Source organism: Salvelinus fontinalis, unplaced genomic scaffold (assembly GCF_029448725.1).
Source record: "Salvelinus fontinalis isolate EN_2023a unplaced genomic scaffold, ASM2944872v1 scaffold_0298, whole genome shotgun sequence".
NCBI lineage: Eukaryota > Metazoa > Chordata > Actinopteri > Salmoniformes > Salmonidae > Salvelinus > Salvelinus fontinalis.
This window is the reverse complement of record NW_026600507.1, coordinates 87517-112774: the sequence shown is the minus strand read 5'-3', so window position 1 is coordinate 112774 and position 25258 is coordinate 87517. Positions and strand designations below refer to the sequence as shown.

General features: G+C 45.3%; 1 protein-coding gene across 3 annotated transcripts in view; it reads left to right on the top strand.

Moving 5' to 3' along the window:
• LOC129845406 (mitochondrial import inner membrane translocase subunit tim16-like) overlaps window positions 1-19432 on the top strand; it is a 32653-nt gene extending 13221 nt beyond the window's left edge. Inside the window, exons 16-21 of one of the 3 annotated variants that reach the window (XM_055913323.1) lie at window positions 602-693; window positions 5334-5423; window positions 17340-17424; window positions 17610-17746; window positions 18654-18719; window positions 19261-19432. In XM_055913323.1, the coding sequence (XP_055769298.1) occupies window positions 602-693; window positions 5334-5423; window positions 17340-17424; window positions 17610-17746; window positions 18654-18719; window positions 19261-19365 (575 nt within the window). In that variant the 3' untranslated portion in view covers window positions 19366-19432. Of the gene's footprint in view, window positions 1-601; window positions 694-5333; window positions 5424-5505; window positions 7961-15553; window positions 15667-17339; window positions 17425-17609; window positions 17747-18653; window positions 18720-19260 lie in introns of those variants that run through there. The other 2 variants (XM_055913322.1, XM_055913321.1) reach the window with 2 other exon arrangements.
• Window positions 19433-25258: the final 5826 nt, after the last annotated feature.

Here is a 25258-nt window from a genome sequence, read left to right as displayed (position 1 = left end):
TCTAACACAACTCTGTATATACACAGTGGCCCACTGCCATTCTAACACAACCCTATATATACACAGTGTCCCACTGCCATTCTAACACAACCCTGTATATACACAGTGGCCCACTGGCATTCTAACACAACCCTGTATATACACAGTGGCCCACTGCCATTCTAACACAACCCTGTATATACACAGTGGCCCACTGCCATTCTAACACAACCCTGTATATACACAGTGTCCCACTGCCATTCTAACACAACCCTGTATATACACAGTGGCCCACTGCCATTCTAACACAACCCTGTATATACACAGTGGCCCACTGCCATTCTAACACAACCCTGTATATACACAGTGGCCCACTGCCATTCTAACACAACCCTGTATATACACAGTGGCCCACTGGCATTCTAACACAACCCTGTATATACACAGTGGCCCACTGGCATTCTAACACAACCCTGTATATACACAGTGGCCCACTACCATTCTAACACAACCCTGTATATACACAGTAGCCCACTGCCATTCTAACACAACCCCTCCCAACTCTCTGGTCTCACTGTCACTGTTTCTGTCTGTCCATCTCTCTGTCTGTCTGTACTTTCAGTGAGTGAGGCGCCCAAGGAGGTCCAAGTGAGAAAATACCTTCCATCCTCTCACTACCTGGAGGAGAAGACTGACGAGCAGAAGAAAGATGAGGTGTGTGTGTGTGTTTGTTTGTTTGTTGCTACTATCTGAATTAGTGATGCACTGATATTACATTTTTGGCCTATACCGATATCTGATATTTTCCTTGCCAAAAAAAACGATACTGATATGAAAAAACTTAGCGGCCTTTTAAGTTAAATAGTTAGCACCCACACATAGACGCAGCGGTCTAAGGCACTGCATCTCAGTGCAAGAGGCATTGTGGGCTAGGTTAGGAATGATGTGTTGACGTGTAGCGCTACAGTTTACACGCCGTCATTATGTCATGTACCTACGTTATATACAGTTGAAGTCGGAAGTTTACATACACCTTAGCCTAATACATTTAAACTCAGTTTTTCACAATTCCTGACATTTAATCCTAGTAAAAATTCCCTGTCTTAGGTCAGTTAGGATCACCACTTTATATTAAGAATGTGAAATGTCAGAATAATAGTAGAGAGAATGATTTTTCAGCTTTTATTTCTTTCATCATATTCCCAGTGGGTCATTAGTTTACATACACTCAATTAGTATTTGGTAGCATTGCCTTTAAATTGTTTAACTTGGGTCAAACGTTTCGGGTAGCCTTCCACAAGCTTCCCACAATAAGTAGGGTGAATTTTGGCCCATTCCTCCTGATAGAGCTGGTGTAACTGAGTCGGGTTTGTAGGCCTCCTTGCTCGCACATGCTTTTCAGTTCTGCCCACAAATTTTCTATAGGATTAAGGTCAGGGCTTTGTGATGACCACTCCAATACCTTGACTTTATTGTCCTTAAGCCATTTTGCCACAACTTTGGAAGTATGCTTGGGGTCATTGTCCATTTGGAAGACACATTTGCAACCAAGCTTTAACTTCCTGACTGATGTTTCTTCAATATATCCACATAATTTCCCTTCCTCATGATGCCATCTATTTTGTGAAGTGCACCAGTCCCTCCTGCAGCAAAGCACCCCCACAACATGATGCTGCCACCCCTGTGCTTCACGGTTGGGATGGTGTTCTTCGGCTTGCAAGCCTTCCCCTTTTTCCTCCAAACATAACAATGGTTATTATGGCCAAACAGTTCTATTGTTGCTTCATCAGACCAGTGGACATGTCTCCAAAAAGTATGATCTTTGTCAACCTGTGCAGTTGCAAACCACAGTCTGGCTTTTTTATGGCGGTTTTAGAGCAGTGGCTTCTTCCTTGCTGAGCGGCCTTTCAGGTTATGTCGATATAGGACTCGTTTTACTGTGTCTATAGATACTTTTGTACCTGTTTCCTCCAGCATCTTCACAAGGTCCTTTGCTGTTGTTCTGGGATTGATTTGCACTTTTCACACCAAAGTAAGTTCATCTCTAGGAGACAGAAAGCGTCTCCTTCCTGAGCGGTATGACGGCTGCGTTGTCCCATGGTGTTTATATTTGCGTACTATTGTTTGTACAGATGAACGTGGTACCTTCAGGCAGTTGAGAAGAAAAAGAAACGCACACCTATTTAGGCGAGGTGCTGGCTAGCGGAGTAGAAAACTAGAAAATAAAGGAGAGCCGCACACTAGGAGCTCAGATGCAAAAATATTAATGTCCAACGTTTCGACAGGCAAGCTGTCTTCATCAGGGTACAATCACAGACACTGCGGGATGACTCGTTTATATATAGTGTCAAGACACACAGGTGTCTGTAATCATGGCCAAGAGTGGCCTAATATCATTGGTTAATTTCTCAAATATTAAAATGGCATAGAAAGAGCAACATACAATAAATACAAATGGATAACATACGATCATAGACTCACTTAAGACCACACAAGCCTACAAACAACAAACAACAGCCTACAAACAACAAGCCTATAAAAACCCTTGCTCCCTTCGGTCTTAACGTGGACTTTGACCTGAAGCCATTCTTGTGATTGTTGTGACTTTGCCATTGTGGTTGTTTGGAAATTGCTCCCAAGGATTTTATTCTGAGGTCTTGGCTGATTTCTTATGATTTCCATTGATGTCAAGCAAAGAGGCACTGAGTTGAATGTAGGCCTTGAAATACATCCACAGGTATACCTCCATTTGACTCAAATTATGTCAATTAGCCTATCAGAAGCTTCTAAAGCCATGGCATAATTTTCTGGAATTTTCCAAGCTGTTTAAAGGCACAGTCAACTTAGCGAATATAAACGTTTGACCCACTGGAATTGTGATACAGTGAATTATAAGTGAAATCATCTGTCTGTAAACAGTTGTTGGAAAAATTACTTGTGTCATGCACAAAGTAGATGTCCTAAACGACTTGCCAAAACTATAGTCTGTTAACAAGAAATTTGTGGAGTGGTTGAAAAACGAATTTTATTGAATCCAACCTAAGTGTTTGTAAACTTCCGACTTCAACTGTAAGTATGCACGTCAGCATATCACCAATATATCGTGCATCCCTAATCTGAATGATTACAAGCATCTTATCTTAGTGAGTATTTCTCTTTGAGTGCAGCTAGCTACCCAGAAGCTTGGTGACTGTTTTGTCATGTTTTGTCACGGTACTAGTATGGATAGTTATTAGTAGTGATGGGAAAATCTATATCTATATCATGTATGAATGTGAAGTGTAGACAGCTGCTTGCAGATTTTCTATTGGGCTAGACGTAAATATTCTGGTAGCAGATAGACCTACCTAACCAGTTTGAATACAATGGGAAGCCAGTTGATGGACCATCAGCAGCCAGTTAACTATGCTGTTGAGAGCCTGTGAGAGGGTTTTGTGCCTGCAAGACTTATGAATGTTCATTACCTCATAGTGTAGGTTAACAACAAGGATAAACCGATATCTCAATATCTCTTGCTCATATTGATATCATGTTAAGTGAGGGATATGGGTACTCACCACTAATCAGTAGTGGGACTATAGTGTTTTAACCATCTGTCTTGGTACTCACCACTAGTCAGCAGTGGGACTATAGTGTTTTAACCATCTGTCTTGGTACTCACCACTAATCAGTAGTAGTACTATAGTGTGTTAACCATCTGTCTTGGTACTCACCACTAGTCAGCAGTGGGACTATAGTGTTTTAACCATCTGTCTTGGTACTCACCACTAGCCAGTAGTGGGACTATAGTGTGTTACCATCTGTCTTGGTACTCACCACTAGTCAGTAGTGGGACTATAGTGTGTTACCATCTGTCTTGGTACTCACCACTAGTCAGTAGTGGGACTATAGTGTGTTACCATCTGTCTTGGTACTCACCACTAGTCAGTAGTGGGACTATAGTGTGTTACCATCTGTTTTGGTACTCACCACTAGTTAGTAGTGGGACTATAGTGTGTTAACCATCTGTCTTGGTACTCACCACTAGTCAGTAGTGGGACTATAGTGTGTTACCATCTGTCTTGGTACTCACCACTAGTCAGTAGTGGAACTATAGTGTGTTACCATCTGTCTTGGTACTCACCACTAGTCAGTAGTGGGACTATAGTGTGTTAACCATCTGTCTTGGTACTCACCACTAGTCAGTAGTGGGACTATAGTGTGTTACCATCTGTCTTGGTACTCAACACTAGTTAGTAGTGGGACTATAGTGTGTTAACCATCTGTCTTGGTACTCACCACTAGTCAGTAGTGGGACTATAGTGTGTTACCATCTGTCTTGGTACTCACCACTAGTCAGTAGTGGAACTATAGTGTGTTACCATCTGTCTTGGTACTCACCACTAGTCAGTAGTGGGACTATAGTGTGTTAACCATCTGTCTTGGTACTCACCACTAGTCAGTAGTGGGACTATAGTGTGTTACCATCTGTTTTGGTACTCACCACTAGTCAGTAGTGGGACTATAGTGTGTTACCATCTGTCTTGGTACTCACCACTAGTCAGTAGTGGGACTATAGTGTGTTACCATCTGTCTTGGTACTCACCACTAGTCAGTAGTGGAACTATAGTGTGTTACCATCTGTCTTGGTACTCACCACTAGTCAGTAGTGGAACTATAGTGTTTTAACCATCTGTCTTGGTACTCACCACTAGTCAGTAGTGGGACTATAGTGTGTTACCATCTGTCTTGGTACTCACCACTAGTCAGTAATGGGACTATAGTGTGTTACCATCTGTCTTGGTACTCACCACTAGTTAGTAGTGGGACTATAGTGTGTTAACCATCTGTCTTGGTACTCACCACTAGTCAGTAGTGGGACTATAGTGTGTTACCATCTGTCTTGGTACTCACCACTAGTCAGTAGTGGAACTATAGTGTGTTACCATCTGTCTTGGTACTCACCACTAGTCAGTAGTGGAACTATAGTGTTTTAACCATCTGTCTTGGTACTCACCACTAGTCAGTAGTGGGACTATAGTGTGTTACCATCTGTCTTGGTACTCACCACTAGTCAGTAGTGGGACTATAGTGTGTTACCATCTGTCTTGGTACTCACCACTAGTCAGTAGTGGGACTATAGTGTGTTACCATCTGTCTTGGTACTCACCACTAGTCAGTAGTGGAACTATAGTGTGTTACCATCTGTCTTGGTACTCACCACTAGTCAGTAGTGGGACTATAGTGTGTTACCATCTGTCTTGGTACTCAACACTAGTTAGTAGTGGAACTATAGTGTTTTAACCATCTGTCTTGGTACTCACCACTAGTCAGTAGTGGGACTATAGTGTGTTAACCATCTGTCTGTACTACAGCTGTTGAGTGCCATGATAGGCAAGCTGGGGAACATGGACGACAACCCTCTACCACAAGAGTCCTTCCAGGGAGTAGAAGACGATGAGTGGGTGAGTGACACACACACAAACAGAAATGTACACACACACACACACACACACACACACTTACCCATGCTCTTGTGTCTTTCAGGGTGACTAGTGTGTGTTGCCTTGCGGACCAGTCAGGGTCCAGCAGTAGCCAAGGGCCTGTTGGACTGAAACGTGTCATTCCTGTGTGCCACTGATGCGTCCTATGTCAAAACAACATCTCTCAAACACATAACATTAACCTGCCATTAGGGTTGCAAAATTCTGTCAACAAAATGTTTCGGTTTTCCAGAAATACCAATTGTAGAATTCCTGGATTTACTGCTTATTTTCTTGGGAATTTTAAGGAAAGTTACCAGACTTTTGCAGCCCTACCTCCCATATCCTCATATCATCCTCTAATACTCTGAGTAAGTAGATGTTGCCTCTAACCATTGACTGAATCAGGATCAGATATGTTTTCCTCCCCATAATGTTTAAAGGTAGGACTGGGGGTTGGGAATCTGATCCTAGGTCTGTGGTTAAAGGCAACCTCACCCCAATTTGACCTTTGACTTGCAGCTGCCTTGTACTGTAAATAGCTAACATTCCTACCAGGCTAGATAGTTAAATGACTCCCAACACTCCCTTACAACCCAGCCGTTACCGCCACACTGGATGGACACCTGTGTGTCTGTCACCACTCCTAACCTTACACCTGTGTGTCTGTCACCACTCCTAACCTTACACCTGTGTGTCTGTCACCACTCCTAACCTTACACCTGTGTGTCTGTCACCACTCCTAACCTTACACCTGTGTGTCTGTCACCACTCCTAACCTTACACCTGTGTGTCTGTCACCACTCCTAACCTTACACCTGTGTGTCTGTCACCACTCCTAACCTTACACCTGTGTGTCTGTCACCACTCCTAACCTTACACCTGTGTGTCTGTCACCACTCCTAACCTTACACCTGTGTCATAATAATAATGACTAGACCACTGCTTGCTTTTTTATGGGCCAATATGAACCATACTCCATAATCTTCTAAACACAGTAACTATGAAAACTCAAACGCATGCTCTTGAATACAGTATCTATGGTCTTCCAGATTTACCACCTCCTATGCATCACTATATATTGACACACACACACACACACACAAAGAGAAAGACTCACACTCCACCTCTGCACCTGGATATCCCATCTGCACCTCCAGCTCCTGTAGTCCATGGATGTTAGATGGTCAGTGGTATCCCCATACGGTCTCAACAAGCACACAGTAAAAAGCACAGACAGGGTACAACAGGGTAAATAGCCTTCAGGTTAAAGCATGGCTTTGATTTCTATTGATAGGAATAGAATATTATTTTGTTGTTTAGGTAGCTTCATTCTCTGGCCAGTGATATAGAACTACTAACAGTCCAGTACCACTCCAGGGTCGTGTTCATTAGTCACCAAACGGACAAAAACAACCTCAAACAGGGAGGGATTACCTGGATTTTCGTTTTCTGTTGCAAAGCATTTCAAAACGTTTTCCGTTTCGTGCCCTAATGAACGTGACCCAGGTGCATATCTTAGTTCAGCCAGCAGATCTTGGGAGATAGTTCATAGCATTGGGGCTGCGCTCTGTTTTGGGGGACTCTTAAAATGTGTGTGACGTTCTTACATGTGGGTGTCATGTATTGAAAAGCCAAAACACCCCCTGTGGGAGTTGAACAGGAGTGTGTCTGTGGATCTCTGAGGTTGTAATACAAGTAGTAAAGTAGTATGTATCTGTACCTTTCTTTCTAGATTGATAGACTGTATAACTGGAATTCCTGTACCTCATGTCAAGACTTCATCTTAAGACTGTTATTGAAGTATTTCTCACTAAAGGAGCTCAGTCTTTTATTATACTGTAGTAAACAATCATTTTGTTACTTTTTCTTAATAACTTACAGTATTATTACTATATGATGCAATCACAGCAGCCATGATCAAGACTAGTACAGCAGAAGGCAATACTTTTAATAGGCTAATCCATGTCTGATCGAACCAATCATATTGTTTACAATGACAGAAAGACTGGAACCAACCAAGAATTCTTGAATAGTAGTCAGACTCCAGTCCAATTCTGATCATTTTTTAATTGGTCTTTAAACCAATCAGATAAGAGCTTTTTGCCAGTACTTGGGCAAAATATCAGAATTGGGCTGCCTGTGTAAACACAGCCGTTGTGTAGTACTTGAAAAGTGAACAGACACCAATGCATTGACTGTAGGGCCTAGGTATTGTTGGTGTCAGTTGACTGTAGGGCCTAGGTATTGTTGGTGTCAGTTGACTGTAGGGCCTAGGTATTGTTGGTGTCAGTTGACTGTAGGGCCTAGGTATTGTTGGTGTCAGTTGACTGTGTGTTTGTCATGTGTTTTGTGCCTGCAATCTCTCAAATGTCTTACATTGTTCTTTGGGAAATTAACAAAAAGAAAGATCTCTTTTATACTTTGAATAATGCATTATTTCTCTGTCCATCTTATGAATAACGGTTTTGTGGGAATGTTCATGTTGCCTTGCAATAAACAACTGTTTGAACCTTGTACACATGCCATTTCTTTGTCTTTCAATTTGTTGCTTAAAACAAAAGTATGTTTAAAGGGGAAAATGTTTGTTAATCTCAAAGAAAAAGGGGTAAACTAGTAAATCTACTTATGTCATGATGTTGCCAGGAGACTCCGACCCGACCTGTAGTGGTGCTTCCACTGGCACAGGTGAAAGCTGTCCGTAACACGTCCACAACAATCAGCTTTCCAAACGTTACTCTTTTGGGGTGAAGTTCCATTTATTGCGCATATAAATGGCTCCAAAACACATATTCCTATAGAAAAGGGTACAGAGATGCACTCTATAAGCTGTATCTGTGATACGGTAATAACTGTATGTGCTCCCCTCTCACCTGTGCTAACCCTTCCTGGTCACCTGTGCTAACCCTTCCTGGTCACCTGTGCTAACCCTTCCTGGTCACCTGTGCTAACCCTTCCTGGTCACCTGTGCTAACCCTTCCTGGTCACCTGTGCTAACCCTTCCTGGTCACCTATGCTAACCCTTCCTGGTCACCTGTGCTAACCCTTCCTGGTCACCTGTGCAAACCCTTCCTGGTCACCTGTGCTAACCCTTCCTGGTCACCTGTGATAACCCTTCCTGGTCACCTGTGATAACCCTTCCTGGTCAGCTGTGCTAACCCTTCCTGGTCACCTGTGCTAACCCTTCCTGGTCACCTGTGCTAACCCTTCCTGGTCACCTGTGCTAACCCTTCCTGGTCACCTGTGCTAACCCTTCCTGGTCACCTGTGCTAACCCTTCCTGGTCACCTGTGCTAACCCTTCCTGGTCACCTGTGATAACCCTTCCTGGTCAGCTGTGCTAACCCTTCCTGGTCAGCTGTGCTAACCCTTCCTGGTCACCTGTGCTAACCCTTCCTGGTCACCTGTGCTAACCCTTCCTGGTTACATGTGCTAACCCTTCCTGGTCACATGTGCTAACCCTTCCTGGTTACCTGTGCTAACCCTTCCTGGTCACCTGTGCTAACCCTTCCTGGTCACCTGTGCTAACCCTTCCTGGTCACCTGTGCTAACCCTTCCTGGTCACCTGTGATAACCCTTCCTGGTCAGCTGTGCTAACCCTTCCTGGTTACATATGCTAACCCTTCCTGGTCACCTGTGCTAACCCTTCCTGGTTACCTGTGCTAACCCTTCCTGGTTACCTGTGCTAACCCTTCCTGGTCACCTGTGCTAAACCTTCCTGGTCACCTGTGCTAACCCTTCCTGGTCACCTGTGCTAACCCTTCCTGGTCACCTATGCTAACCCTTCCTGGTCACCTGTGCTAACCCTTCCTGGTCACCTGTGCTAACCCTTCCTGGTTACATATGCTAACCCTTCCTGGTCACCTGTGCTAACCCTTCCTGGTTACATTTGCTAACCCTTCCTGGTCACCTGTGCTAAACCTTCCTGGTCACCTATGCTAACCCTTCCTGGTCACCTGTGCTAACCCTTCCTGGTCACCTGTGCTAACCCTTCCTGGTCACCTGTGATAACCCTTCCTGGTCAGCTGTGCTAACCCTTCCTGGTCACCTGTGCTAACCCTTCCTGGTTACATATGCTAACCCTTCCTGGTCACATGTGCTAACCCTTCCTGGTTACCTGTGCTAACCCTTCCTGGTCACCTGTGCTAAACCTTCCTGGTCACCTGTGCTAACCCTTCCTGGTCACCTGTGCTAACCCTTCCTGGTCACCTGTGCTAACCCTTCCTGGTCACCTATGCTAACCCTTCCTGGTCACCTGTGCTAACCCTTCCTGGTCACCTGTGCTAACCCTTCCTGGTCACCTGTGCTAACCCTTCCTGGTCACCTGTGCTAACCCTTCCTGGTCACCTGTGCTAACCCTTCCTGGTCACCTGTGCTAACCCTTCCTGGTTACATGTGCTAACCCTTCCTGGTCAGCTGTGCTAACCCTTCCTGGTTACCTGTGCTAACCCTTCCTGGTCACCTGTGCTAACCCTTCCTGGTTACCTGTGCTAACCCTTCCTGGTCACCTGTGCTAACCCTTCCTGGTCACCTGTGCTAACCCTTCCTGGTCACCTGTGCTAACCCTTCCTGGTCACCTGTGCTAACCCTTCCTGGTCACCTGTGCTAACCCTTCCTGGTCACCTGTGCTAACCCTTCCTGGTCACCTGTGATAACCCTTCCTGGTCAGCTGTGCTAACCCTTCCTGGTCAGCTGTGCTAACCCTTCCTGGTCACATGTGCTAACCCTTCCTGGTCACATGTGCTAACCCTTCCTGGTTACCTGTGCTAACCCTTCCTGGTCACCTGTGCTAACCCTTCCTGGTCACCTGTGCTAACCCTTCCTGGTCACCTGTGCTAACCCTTCCTGGTCACCTGTGCTAACCCTTCCTGGTCACCTGTGCTAACCCTTCCTGGTCACCTGTGCTAACCCTTCCTGGTCACCTGTGCTAACCCTTCCTGGTCACCTGTGCTAACCCTTCCTGGTCACCTGTGCTAACCCTTCCTGGTCACCTGTGCTAACCCTTCCTGGTTACATGTGCTAACCCTTCCTGGTCACATGTGCTAACCCTTCCTGGTCACCTGTGCTAACCCTTCCTGGTTACCTGTGCTAACCCTTCCTGGTCACCTGTGCTAACCCTTCCTGGTCACCTGTGCTAACCCTTCCTGGTCACCTGTGCTAACCCTTCCTGGTCACCTGTGCTAACCCTTCCTGGTCACCTGTGCTAACCCTTCCTGGTCACCTGTGCTAACCCTTCCTGGTCACCTGTGCTAACCCTTCCTGGTCACCTGTGCTAACCCTTCCTGGTCACCTGTGCTAACCCTTCCTGGTCACCTGTGCTAACCCTTCCTGGTTACATGTGCTAACCCTTCCTGGTCACATGTGCTAACCCTTCCTGGTCACATGTGCTAACCCTTCCTGGTCACATGTGCTAACCCTTCCTGGTCACCTGTGCTAACCCTTCCTGGTCACCTGTGCTAACCCTTCCTGGTTACCTGTGCTAACCCTTCCTGGTTACCTGTGCTAACCCTTCCTGGTCACCTGTGCTAACCCTTCCTGGTCACCTGTGCTAACCCTTCCTGGTCACCTGTGCTAACCCTTCCTGGTCACCTGTGCTAACCCTTCCTGGTCACCTGTGAAAACCCTTCCTGGTCACCTATGCTAACCCTTCCTGGTCACCTGTGCTAACCCATCCTGGTCACCTGTACTAACCCTTCCTGGTCACCTGTGCTAACCCTTCCTGGTCACCTATGCTAACCCTTCCTGGTCACCTGTGCTAACCCATCCTGGTCACCTGTGCTAACCCTTCCTGGTCACCTGTGCTAACCCATCCTGGTCACCTGTGCTAACCCTTCCTGGTCACCTGTGCTAACCCTTCCTGGTCACCTATGCTAACCCTTCCTGGTCACCTGTGCTAACCCTTCCTGGTCACCTGTGCTAACCCTTCCTGGTCACCTGTGCTAACCCTTCCTGGTCACCTGTGCTAACCCTTCCTGGTCACCTGTGCTAACCCTTCCTGGTCACCTGTGCTAACCCTTCCTGGTCACCTGTGCTAACCCTTCCTGGTCACCTGTGCTAACCCTTCCTGGTCACCTGTGCTAACCCTTCCTGGTCACCTGTGCTAACCCTTCCTGGTTACATGTGCTAACCCTTCCTGGTCACATGTGCTAACCCTTCCTGGTCACATGTGCTAACCCTTCCTGGTCACATGTGCTAACCCTTCCTGGTCACCTGTGCTAACCCTTCCTGGTCACCTGTGCTAACCCTTCCTGGTTACCTGTGCTAACCCTTCCTGGTTACCTGTGCTAACCCTTCCTGGTCACCTGTGCTAACCCTTCCTGGTCACCTGTGCTAACCCTTCCTGGTCACCTGTGCTAACCCTTCCTGGTCACCTGTGCTAACCCTTCCTGGTCACCTGTGAAAACCCTTCCTGGTCACCTATGCTAACCCTTCCTGGTCACCTGTGCTAACCCATCCTGGTCACCTGTACTAACCCTTCCTGGTCACCTGTGCTAACCCTTCCTGGTCACCTATGCTAACCCTTCCTGGTCACCTGTGCTAACCCATCCTGGTCACCTGTGCTAACCCTTCCTGGTCACCTGTGCTAACCCATCCTGGTCACCTGTGCTAACCCTTCCTGGTCACCTGTGCTAACCCTTCCTGGTCACCTGTGCTAACCCTTCCTGGTCACCTGTGCTAACCCTTCCTGGTCACCTGTGCTAACCCTTCCTGGTCACCTGTGCTAACCCTTCCTGGTTACCTGTGCTAACCCTTCCTGGTCACCTGTGCTAACCCTTCCTGGTCACCTGTGCTAACCCTTCCTGGTCACCTGTGCTAACCCTTCCTGGTCACCTGTGCTAACCCTTCCTGGTCACCTGTGCTAACCCTTCCTGGTCACCTGTGCTAACCCTTCCTGGTCACCTGTGCTAACCCTTCCTGGTCACCTGTGCTAACCCTTCCTGGTCAGCTGTGCTAACCCTTCCTGGTCACCTGTGCTAACCCTTCCTGGTTACATGTGCTAACCCTTCCTGGTTACATGTGCTAACCCTTCCTGGTCACATGTGCTAACCCTTCCTGGTTACCTGTGCTAACCCTTCCTGGTCACCTGTGCTAACCCTTCCTGGTCACCTGTGCTAACCCTTCCTGGTCACCTGTGCTAACCCTTCCTGGTCACCTGTGCTAACCCTTCCTGGTCACCTGTGCTAACCCTTCCTGGTCACCTGTGCTAACCCATCCTGGTCACCTGTGCTAACCCTTCCTGGTCACCTGTGCTAACCCATCCTGGTCACCTGTACTAACCCATCCTGGTCACCTATGCTAACCCTTCCTGGTCACCTATGCTAACCCTTCCTGGTCACCTGTGCTAACCCTTCCTGGTCACCTGTGCTAACCCATCCTGGTCACCTGTACTAACCCTTCCTGGTCACCTATGCTAACCCTTCCTGGTCACCTGTGCTAACCCTTCCTGGTCACCTGTGCTAACCCTTCCTGGTCACCTGTGCTAACCCTTCCTGGTCACCTGTGCTAACCCTTCCTGGTCACCTGTGCTAACCCTTCCTGGTCACCTGTGCTAACCCTTCCTGGTCACCTGTGAAAACCCTTCCTGGTCACCTGTGCTAACCCTTCCTGGTAACCTATGCTAACCCTTCCTGGTTACCTGTGCTACCTATATACACACATGACCAGTGACCCATGACCCCAACATATAGTGCCCTCTAGAGTACAAAACAGTCAAAATTACCCTTGACAGACAACATATACACAACTCATAAACAGGCCAAAATGGCTCCTACACTACCGTTACGCTTGTTTACACTAAGCTGCACTGGGGTTGGACAGCATGACTGTGTAGATCAAGACACCGCAGGGCCGGCGTGAGTTATGGCTTGGAAAAAGTACCCCTGTGTTCGGACTACGTCGTCCCTTGTGGGGAATGGCTTAGTATGTCAAACTTTCCCCGAACTATGGATGCTCATTTGAAGTACAGTAATTATTTGGTAATCATGTCATTGTTGTCAAGGGTGCATTAACAAAGGCAATAAACAGCCACACACAAGAACATTGTTGTCGTTGAATTATTTTTTTCGAGCTCCAAAAACATAACTGGTGGACACTGTCTTTCTAGGGACAAAAACATAACTGGTGAACACTGTCTTTCTAGGGACAAAAACATAACTGGTGAACACTGTCTTTCTAGGGACAAAAAACTAACTGGTGGACACTGTCTTTCTAGGGACAAAAACATAACTGTCTTTCTAGGGACAAAAACATAACTGGTGAACACTGTCTTTCTAGGGACAAAAAACTAACTGGTGGACACTGTCTTTCTAGGGACAAAAACATAACTGTCTTTCTAGGGACAAAAAACTAACTGGTGAACACTGTCGTTCTAGGGACAAAAACATAACTGGTGGACACTGTCTTTCTAGGGACAAAAACATAACTGGTGGACACTGTCTTTCTAGGGACAAAAACATAACTGGTGGACACTGTCTTTCTAGGGACAAAAACATAACTGTCTTTCTAGGGACAAAAACTAACTGGTGGACACTGTCTTTCTAGGGACAAAAACATAACTGGTGGACACTGTCTTTCTAGGGACAAAAACATAACTGGTGGACACTGTCTTTCTAGGGACAAAAACTAACTGGTGGACACTGTCTTTCTAGGGACAAAAACATAACTGGTGGACACTGTCTTTCTAGGGACAAAAACATAACTGGTGGACACTGTCTTTCTAGGGACAAAAACATAACTGGTGAACACTGTCTTTCTAGGGACAAAAACAGAACTGGTGGACACTGTCTTTCTAGGGACAAAAACATAACTGGTGGACACTGTCTTTCTAGGGACAAAAACAGTACATACAATAGCAAATTAATTCACCATGACAAATTCATAACATTGCTATACAGTACAGTATGAAGACCAGACGGTGTCCTGTTTTGGCAGTAAGCAGGTCCCCTGTACCTGCGCACATGAGGGGAGTAGGTTAAGTCAAGGTGCATGGGCTGAGCTTTGCTGAGGGCCCTGGCATCTATTCATTCAAAATGATTCAGTGGCATTAGCATTCCCTCCCACTAATTCCAGAGTACATTCTAATGTAAGCTAATATAGCAATTATTAATCCTATTGTCTTGACGGAGACAAGAGAAAAACACTTAAGTATATGCCTAATTCATGAAAATCATCTACAAAGCAATAACAGATGTCCCACTGGTGGTTAGTACCATTTTAGAATATAATGTCAACAGTAATACTGTTTCCAACTCAGGCCACAATAGGGGTATCTGGAGAAAGATAATTGAAGCAATTATTTCACTTGAATGAAAACAATGGCAAAGAAACAATAAAGTGAATGAAATTACATTAACTATTGCCAAACAGGACTGATGAATGACTGCATGGCACGCCTGGTGTTAGGTCGGTTGGTGGCATGGTACGGTGGACTGCAGCCACTGTGATTAGTGACACATTGTTTAACTCAGAAGCTAATGGTTTAAATCAAACATCTCCTTAGAGGATACAAGGTACTTTTTGAAACAAAGTAACATAGTAATAATCTCTTGCACATGAGACAAAAAACATCTCCTTGGAGATTACGTGGTACGGTGTATTTAAATAGGAAACCTCAACTAAAATCACATCACTTTAGGGCACTCAGCAAAGCTCCCCTCCGGCTCCTTGACTTAACCTACTCCCCTCGCGGCGCAGGTACTATTCAGGCGACCTGCTTACTGCAAAAACAGGCAATGTTATGAATTTGTCACTGACATTTTCAGCCCGCACTGAGCCTGATTGGCTGACTATCCATTGTTGTTCAAAGCACGTTCTACATCGCATGAGGATTAAAAGGGCAGCTTTACGGAAAAATTTGCAGTCGTTCAATCTTTCCGCTGCCACAATGGGACAATTCGTAGTACAACGTATTTCTCATCCCTGGATTGAGATCATGCTGTCCGACCCTAGTGCAGCTAGCTGTAAGCAAACGAGTCTGATCTGCTGGCAGGACATGATGATGAAGACTGTGCAATGAAAATTGGTGCAATTTAAACAGCCATCCACTAGAGAGCAGTATTTCGGTTTGTGGATCTTCATCAAACTCAAATATCTTTGTTCCAAGTTTGACCCTTGAACTTTGAACCAATTGCGACCTTCATGGGGGTACATGTGAAAACGCCGTGCTCCTCCACCGGCTTTTTGTGTACTGTGCTATAAATAATCGGATAAACCCGGGTATAAGCAATGGTGAGATATTTTTGTATTTTGAAACGCTATAAATTGCTGTGTCATGATTATGGAAGCTGTGAAGGAGAAATGCTGCTTGCTTCTCTTGCCAATCTTGGCTGTCTAATTTAGCTTATGCAACCGTAATGTATCCTTGATATGTCTTCTACCTTTGTAGCTAACGTTAGGAAGCTGGCTCATATTGTTGCTTTAATAAGCGAGCTAATTACACGGAATACATATAAACGCAACATGTAAAGTGTTGGTCCCATGTTTCATGAGCTGAAATAAAAGATCCCAGATCTGAAATAAAAGATCCCAGATCTTCTTTTTGTGCAGATGTTCCATACGCACAAAAAAGTATTTCTCAATGTTGTGCGCAAATGTTTTACTACCCTGTCAGTGAACACGTCTCCTTTCCCAAGATAATCCATCCACCTGACCAGTTTTGCATGCATATCAAGAAGCTGATTAAACAGCATGTTCAATATACAGGTGCACCTTGTGCTGGGGACAATAAATGGCCACTCTAAAATGTACAGTTTTGTCACAACGCAATGCCACAGATGTCCGAAGGTTTAAGGAAACATGCATTTGGCATGCTGACTGCAGGAATGTCCGCCAGAGAATTGCGTGTTAATTTCACTACCATAAGCCACCTCCAATGTCATTTTAGAGAATTTGGCAGCACATCCAACCAGCCTCACAACCGCAGACCACGTGTGTGGCGTTGTGTGGGCAAGCGGTTTGCTGATGTCATCTTTGTGAATAGAGTTCCCCATGGTGTAGGTGGGGTTATGGTATGTCCAGACATAAGCTACGGACAACGAATACTATTGCATTTTATTGATGGCAATTTAAATGCACCAAGATATCGTGACAAAATCCTGAGGCACATTGTCGTGTCATTCACCTCATGTTTTAGCATGACAATGCACGGCCCCATGTCGCAAGGATCTGGAAGCGGAAACTGTGCCAGTTCTTCCATGGCCTGCATACTCACCAAAAGTGTCACCCATTGAGCATGTTTGGGATGCTCTGGATCGACGTGTACGACAGCGTGTTCCAGTTCCAGCCAATATCCAGAAACTTTGCACAGCTATTAAAGAGGAGTTGGACAACATGCGCTGCATAAGGCAAATGGTGGTCACATCAGATACTGACTGGTTTTCTGATCCACGCCCCTACTTTCTTTTAAAGGTACCTGTGACCGACAGTAATGTGAAATCCATAGATTAGGGCCTAATGAATTTATTTCAATTGACTGATTTCCTCATATGAACTGTAACTCAGTAAAATTGTAGAAATGATTGCATGTTGCGTTTGATGTGTTTGTTCAGTGTAGTTAATGACGCTCTCATCGGCACTGTGCATACTGCAGTCACTGTGCATACTGCAGTCACTGTGCATGCATCAAACCTGCTCTACCTTTGCCCGCTCTATCTGATCTGAAACACTTTCCTAACAGTATGACTATGGCTGGTTCACGATGTTGACTGTCAACACAATGTTGCTTGAAACATTGTCAGGTCTAATGTGAGCTGAGGGGGAGAAGTGGGTTTTGTTTGCATTGCGGTTGCCATTCATTCATCATGAGCTGTAATCTGTCACAAGACTAGGCCTTCTTGAGCCAAACCAGACTGTTACAGCTTATGTCAACAGAATGCAACAATCTCTCTCTTGTCTTTGTGTAGGCGAAATATCTTGCACAGATCATTGTCATGGGGGCGCAGGTAGTAGGACGGGCATTTGCACGTGCATTGCGGCAAGAATATGCAGGTATGTTCCTCACTCAACAATGCTTTTGTATGATATTTCAATGTAAAAGGGACTGAAAATTAATTAAGTCTGTCTTTCTGTCTCTCTACCTTTCTCTCTGTTGAGAGAGAGAAACAAACTCTGTTGCATACATTTTCCTTACCTGAGATGGTGACAAACCCTGTCTCTTCTGTCTGTGTCTGCAGCCAGTCAAGCTGCAGCGGAGGCCAGGGGGCGTGCCGGCCAGCAGTCAGCAGCAGCCTCTAGTCTCACTGGGATGACCTTACAGGAGGCCCAGCAGATCCTCAATATGGCCACGCTCACCCCTGAGGAGCTCCAGAAGGTACACACACTTTAAAGTACATTGAAGACAACACCCAGAGAACACAGGCCCTGCCCTGTCCCTGCCCTGCTCTGTCCCTGCCCTGCTCTGTCCCTGCCCTAGCCCCTGCCCTAGCCCCTGCCTCTGCCCTATCCATGCCCTAGCCCCTGTCCCTGCCTCTGTTAGCCCCTGCCCTAGCCCCTGCCCTGTCCCTGCCCTAGCCCCTGCCTCTGCCCTATCCATGCCCTAGCCCCTGTCCCTGCCTCTGTTAGCCCCTGTCCCTGCCCTAGCCCCTGCCCTGTCCCTGCCCTAGCCCCTGCCTCTGCCCTATCCATGCCCTAGCCCCTGTCCCTGCCTCTGTTAGCCCCTGTCCCTGCCCTAGCCCCTGTCCCTGCCTCTGTTTGCCCCTGTCCCTGCCCTAGCCCCTGCCTCTGCCCTAGCCCCTGTCCCTGCCTCTGTTAGCCCCTGTCCCTGCCCTAGCCCCTGCCTCTGCCTCTGTTAGCCCCTGCCCCGTCCCTGTCCCTGCCTCTGTTAGCCCCTGTCCCTGCCCTAGCTCCTGTCCCTGCCTCTGTTAGCCCCTGTCCCTGCCCGTCCCTGTCCCTGCTCTAGGAACTTCACAACACACAGATGATTGGATGGGTATAAACAATGTACCGGTACCTCCATCTTGTCCCCTAACAGGCTAGGAGGAGATGTTGCATGTTGTTAATCCCAATCCAGTCATATTTACACTGTCTATGGGGTAGGGCGCGGGCTAGGGGGTTTTCTGGACAGGGCCACACTCACACATTTAGAAGACAGGAAGTTGCTTCAGGTGGCCTACATACAAGACAGACAAGTGTGTGTATATGGTTGTAAATGTATTTCCATATTAGGCCATTGGTGGGTCCAACCTGTTCATGACTGACCTGCTGTACTTTGTCAACAGAACTATGAACACCTTTTTAAAGTCAACGACAAGGCAGTGGGCGGCTCCTTCTATCTACAGTCCAAGGTGAGGTTCCTTGTTTCATTTCCACTATCGAGGCATCTCTGTGCGAGCCAGTGCTTACTAGTGCCAGAGAGGCTTGAAACCATGTGATTCAACAAGCAATTGCTTCCTTGTAACTATGAGGACTCAGACCACCTCCTTGAGGTATTCATAGGGCGTAATGGCAAGTTGAGTCTCTTGGGCTTCATACCTCTTGTACAGAGTCTTGCACAGAGCTGTCCTGATGATAATTTCAATTAGGCTTGTGATAGCGCACATTCTTAGATCTGTAGTCACTATCATGATCATGGCTTATATTAGGACACCACATTGCCAGATCCAGTGGTAGCCTAAATGAATTTTTACAATGTGTCATTATGAAAACAGAACAGTAGACAAATATGATTAGCCATGTATTGAGGTGCACTGCTAAAGATTTTGATCAGTTAATTGTGTGTGTGTCCTGTCTGCTTGTGTGTGTGTGTGTGTGTGTGTCCTGTCTGCTTGTGTGTGTGTCCTGTCTGCTTGTGTGTGTGTCCATGTCCGTCCCTCTGTGTATTTGAAGGTGGTGAGAGCGAAGGAGCGTCTAGATGAGGAGCTCTCTATTCAGACACAGGACAGTCAACCCAAACCCCCACCAGAGCAGAAGCAACAGACACCAGAAACATGAAGCGCCCCCCTCCCTACCCCACCCACTGTAAATTATACCCTCAATAAAAGCCTTATCTTTTTCTCAACCCATGTCTCTGTGTGTATGGCTCTGTACGAGGGGTCGTGTTCATTATGCACCAAACGGAAGAAACCGGACTGAATCGGGGAGGTTCTATACCTGGAATTGGCCAATAAGAAACACTAATTTTCATTTCCGCATTGTGCTCTAATGAACCCAACCTGTGAATTAGACCTGGGTCATAAACATTAGTATTTGAAATTGCAACAAATGCTCATTCATGTTGTCACATCTACATCACAATGCTGCCACTGTGTGGTTGGTTACAGTAGTGTAGGCCTCCACAATGGAATAATGTAGCAGGTTTTGTTACTAGGAGTAGAGCCATTCTGTGTAACCAAAAAACGGTTACCTCCAAATATAATGCAAAATAAACTATTGTTATGTAATACAATAATTATAATAAATTGTTATATTAGCAACTGTTGCTACATGGGTTGAGAGAGACATGTAGGGGTAGCCATTAGCCACTTCAGACTTCAGAGATGCAGAGATGCACCCCAAAAATACCCAGCCATTGATTCATTCAGGAAGCTTGTTAACCAAATTAGGTTAACATTTAGGTACCCATATTAGGAGGTTGGCTGATGATGGTTTCAGTGATGCTCCAATCACATTCCAGAAGAGGAGTCACTGCTTATTGAGACTTGACCTCACCTGTCCTTAAGCAAACTGATTGATTTGCCATATAAGATACCTGGGGTGTAATCATTAGTTCCAAAATGATTTAAAACAAAACGTTTACTCCAAACGGAAACGAGTTTCTGTTGGAAGAATACAGTTGGTCCCTCCCCATTTCACTTTGTTTGGTTCTGTTTGAGTCCTAGTGAATACACCCCTGCTTAAGTTCATTTCTATGGTGTATTCCTAGTTGATATTGGTAAAATGTATACGGGTCCTTGTTTTGACTAGGTTTATTGTACAAATGTTCCATCGCGAGAATGAATCACTTTTCTCCCAGGTAACACAGTAACATGGTATTTACCGGAAGTGTAATTCAAAAGCATATAATTCAAAAGCATATAAATAGGCCAATGTCTGGCTTTGATTAGTGATTTGATCGAAAATTCAAGACCGATGCTACCTGAGCCTGATGAGCCCAACATTAAAGACATTTGATCAATCAATCAAACGTATTTATAAAGCCCTTCTTACATCAGCTGATGTCACAAAGTGCTGTACAGAAACCCAGCCTAAAACCCTAAACAGCAAGCAATGCAGGTGTAGAAACACAGTGGCTAGGAAAAACTCCCTAGAAAGGCCTGAACCTAGGAAGAAACCTAGAGAGGAACCAGGCTATGAGGGGTGGCCAGTCCTCTTCTGGCTGTGCCGGGTGGAGATTATAACAGAACATGGCCAAGATGTTCAAATGTTCATTGATGACCAGCAGGGTCAAATAATAATAATCACAGTGGTTGTCGAGGGTGCAATAGGTCAGCACCCTCAGGAGTAAATGTCAGTTGGCTTTTCATAGCCGATCATTCAGAGTATCTCTACTACTCGTGCTGTCTCTAGAGAGTTGAAAACAGCAGGTCTGGGACAAGGTAGTACGTCTGGTGAACAGGTCAGGGTTCCATAGCCGCAGGCAGAACAGTTGAAATTGGAGCAGCAGCACGGCCAGGTGGACTGGGGACAGCAAGGAGTCATCATGCCAGATAGTCCTGAGGCATGGTCATTTTATGAGCCCAACATTAAATACATTTTATGAGCCATACATTAAAGACATTTTATGAGCCCAACATTAAAGACATTTTATGAGCCATAAATTAAAGACATTTTATGAGCCATACATTAGACATTTTATGAGCCCAAGCCCAAAAAAGCCCAAATGATTGTGCCATTATCCAATACATATATGATAGGCTCAGTGTTGACCCGTCATTCAGGGTTCCCCACCTGTTTTGATCACCACCTGTTTTCATATGTTTGCAAACAATGTAATATATATATTTTTTTTAATCATTCTAATAATGATTTAATAATGATTAAATTGCTTCTACCATGCCTGCCTGGAGGGAGATAGTTAATAAAGCCACATACAAATATGAAATTATATATATAAATATAAATTACCCAATAGTTATATAAATTACCCAAACTAACAACATGTATACTACATACTTAATGAGTATGAGTTCATTTTAGTATACTGTAAGTGTAAACAAACGGTATTCTTTCAGTTGAGCGTACTAGCGCTTCGCCTGTCTACCGGAAGTTGATGCTGTTGCTATGCAACCTCTTGCTAGAATAAGAAATTACTAGCTAGACATTTTAAGACTTCGGGTGTGTTCATAAATTCAGTCTGAATTATGCACCTCCTTCAAATCATGATAATAAATTTGGGAGAGAATATGCAATTCTGGTGCAGCACAAGCGGCCCACAAAGTTACATGTGTAGGCTAGCGAATTTGATTTCAATTTTGAAATATAAAAATGTCTATAATTGGTCCCTCTTTGAATAGTTTATTGGTATAAGAAATGCAACAGCAACAAAAGGTCCAGCAAGCTATTTTAGTCTAGCTTTTTCTACATGAGACTCCAAGAGCTAAGCAGCGTTTTTTAAGAGAGAGGCCAGCGGAGCACAGGTGCGTTTTTTAAGAGAGAGGCCAGCGGAGCACAGGTGTGTTTTTTAAGAGAGAGGCCAGCGGAGCACAGGTGTGTTTTTTAAGAGAGAGGCCAGCGGAGCACAGGTGCGTTTTTTAAGAGAGAGGCCAGCGGAGCACAGGTGCGTTTTTTAAGAGAGAGGCCAGCGGAGCACAGGTGCGTTTTTTAAGAGAGAGGCCAGCGGAGCACAGGTGTGTTTTTTAAGAGAGAGGCCAGCGGAGCACAGGTGTGTTTTTTAAGAGAGAGGCCAGCGGAGCACAGGTGTGTTTTTTAAGAGAGAGGCCAGCGGAGCACAGGTGTGTTTTTAAGAGAGAGGCCAGCGGAGCACAGGTGCGTTTTTTAAGAGAGAGGCCAGCGGAGCACAGGTGCGTTTTTTAAGAGAGAGGCCAGCGGAGCACAGGTGCGTTTTTTAAGAGAGAGGCCAGCGGAGCACTGGGGCGTTTTTTAAGAGAGGCCAGCGGAGCACAGGTGTGTTTTTAAGAGAGAGGCCAGCGGAGCACAGGTGCGTTTTTTAAGAGAGAGGCCAGCGGAGCACAGGTGTGTTTTTTAAGAGAGAGGCCAGCGGAGCACAGGTGTGTTTTTTAAGAGAGAGGCCAGCGGAGCACAGGTGCGTTTTTTAAGAGAGAGGCCAGCGGAGCACAGGTGCGTTTTTTAAGAGAGAGGCCAGCGGAGCACAGGTGTGTTTTTTAAGAGAGAGGCCAGCGGAGCACAGGTGCGTTTTTTAAGAGAGAGGCCAGCGGAGCACAGGTGCGTTTTTTAAGAGAGAGGCCAGCGGAGCACAGGTGCGTTTTTTAAGAGAGAGGCCAGCGGAGCACAGGTGTGTTTTTTAAGAGAGAGGCCAGCGGAGCACAGGTGCGTTTTTTAAGAGAGAGGCCAGCGGAGCACAGGTGCGTTTTTTAAGAGAGAGGCCAGCGGAGCACAGGTGTGTTTTTTAAGAGAGAGGCCAGCGGAGCACAGGTGCGTTTTTTAAGAGAGAGGCCAGCGGAGCACAGGTGCGTTTTTTAAGAGAGAGGCCAGCGGAGCACAGGTGCGTTTTTTAAGAGAGAGGCCAGCGGAGCACAGGTGCGTGCGTATTGCGCAAGAGACAGAGGCTATACATTTGAAGTTATTATGCATTACCCATCATTCATTACTTAAATATAACACAAATACTGCATTAAATGTACTATCTGAAAGAGGTAGGCTAGGACATCGATATCTATGCCTATATAATCTATTTGGAGGCAATTTGAATGGAATTGAGAAAGACTGCAAGAGAGTGCTCGGGTGTACTGATTTAAAGCAACGATGTTCAAGTGATAGGCTGTTTTAAAACTCTGCAGCTACAATTAAAAAATATATATCTTTACAAAAGAAAATAAGGTGACCCTGAAAGCCATTTGGTCATTATATTACTGTAGCATAGGCTTTGCTGCAGCAAATGTAGTCCTACCTGTGACCAGAAAAAAATTACCATGATGGGATGATAGGTCTACATGCATTGTGAACTTCACTCCATAGTGAGGTGGGCTGCCTGTCCGAAGATTGATGACTGAGCATTGATGACTGATCATGCAGAGAGCAGCGAGAAGGCCGTGGAGAAGCCATATTTAGACATCGCATATCATTTAACAGTTCCATTTCACATCATGCTGTTCATATAAATCATTTATTATAATTTACCGGTTTCTCACTGTTATTTATCCCTGGAAAGGGGAGTGGTTTTGGGTGGTAAATCTCGGTATCCGGGTTCCCGCCATTCAACCCTAGTTTTGACCCTCGCTTGTCTGGGAAATAATCCATAATAAATGAGTCCTTGCTGATGTTGTGATGTCAATCTAACGCCGGTCAATGTTGCCACTGATGTGTTCAAGGATCTGACATTGTCAAAGCCACCTACGTCATTCCATGCATCAGAGGACTCTACAACCATCTGAGGGTGTGTGTCCCAATTCTCCAAACTTTCCCCATATCTGTGTAAGCGTTGGTTTACATTGATCCACCACTGAGTATAGTGACAAGCTTGACAAAAGCCTAAAGAAATCAATTGCCTGAGCAGAACTCAACAAACAGAAGACGCTGTACCCAATAGGAGAGATGGAAGAGGAAGCCAAACACCCCACTCAGTGTTTTAGTATTTTATTTGATGGTTTAGTGAAAGTCAATGAACTAAGAGTGTTAACTAAAATCTGTCCTCAGGACCCCAAGAGCTGCATGTTTTTGCTCTCCATAGCACTACACAGCTTATTCAAATAATACAAGCTTGTTGATGTGTTGATTATTTGAATCAGCTGTGTAGTGCTATGGAGGGGCAGGACCGAGTTTGGGAAACACTTGTTGACCAGACCTAGTTGCTCTTGCATTGGTTTCTGTGGGAGACACACCCAGTTAATTTAACCGGAAACTACCATTTAAAATGGTAAACGGCCTGAGTGAACTATCTTCATTTATCCACTATCTTTGCCCTTTAGCAAATCAAGAAAGAGATTTTGGAGTACCCATAGTGATGGATAGAGGGTGCACTTGCCACAAGACCAGAGATTGTAGTACCTCATCAACCCACATCCGACATCTGCTGCTGATCCCAATGGCTGATTCTCTGTAATTCCGGAAGACACACAGCAGTTCCTGTCTAACACTGAACAGAATTGCTGCCGAGTACCTACATGTTCAAGCATCTTTTTCAGTTGTGGAGCACCTCTTCAGCATTGGAGGGCATGTCATCAGAGGCAACAACTAGTCACTTTTAAAAAGCCAGTTATAAACTTGAGTTGTTGTGGAATCGTTTTTAACACTTAAAATAGAATTGAGATGTGATTTAAAAACAATATAAGGTGTGGTGTGATGCAGCACTCCGGATGTAGTAACTGAAAAATGACAAATAAATTGTATCAAATGTGATTTTATTAAACATTTTCTTTCCATTGACATTATCGTAATAAAATTCCTCTAAAACAGAAGCACACAGCTATGTTGTACCAATTGGAGACTTTTACAACTCTAAAATGAAGCATGTTCAGGAACCTCGAGAACACGATGCCAGGAAAAAATATATATTCATATATATATATTTAATTTTTCATATATTTTTATATCTTCTATATTTTCACTTATAATAAAAGGCACTTGGAATATGTTTTAAAATACTGACATTTAAAATATCTCAAAAAATGTGCAAAAAATAACTTGGATACAGGCCTCTCGTGGCCTTAGTCTTGAATTAACCCTTTGCGCACTGCTGTGGCACTTC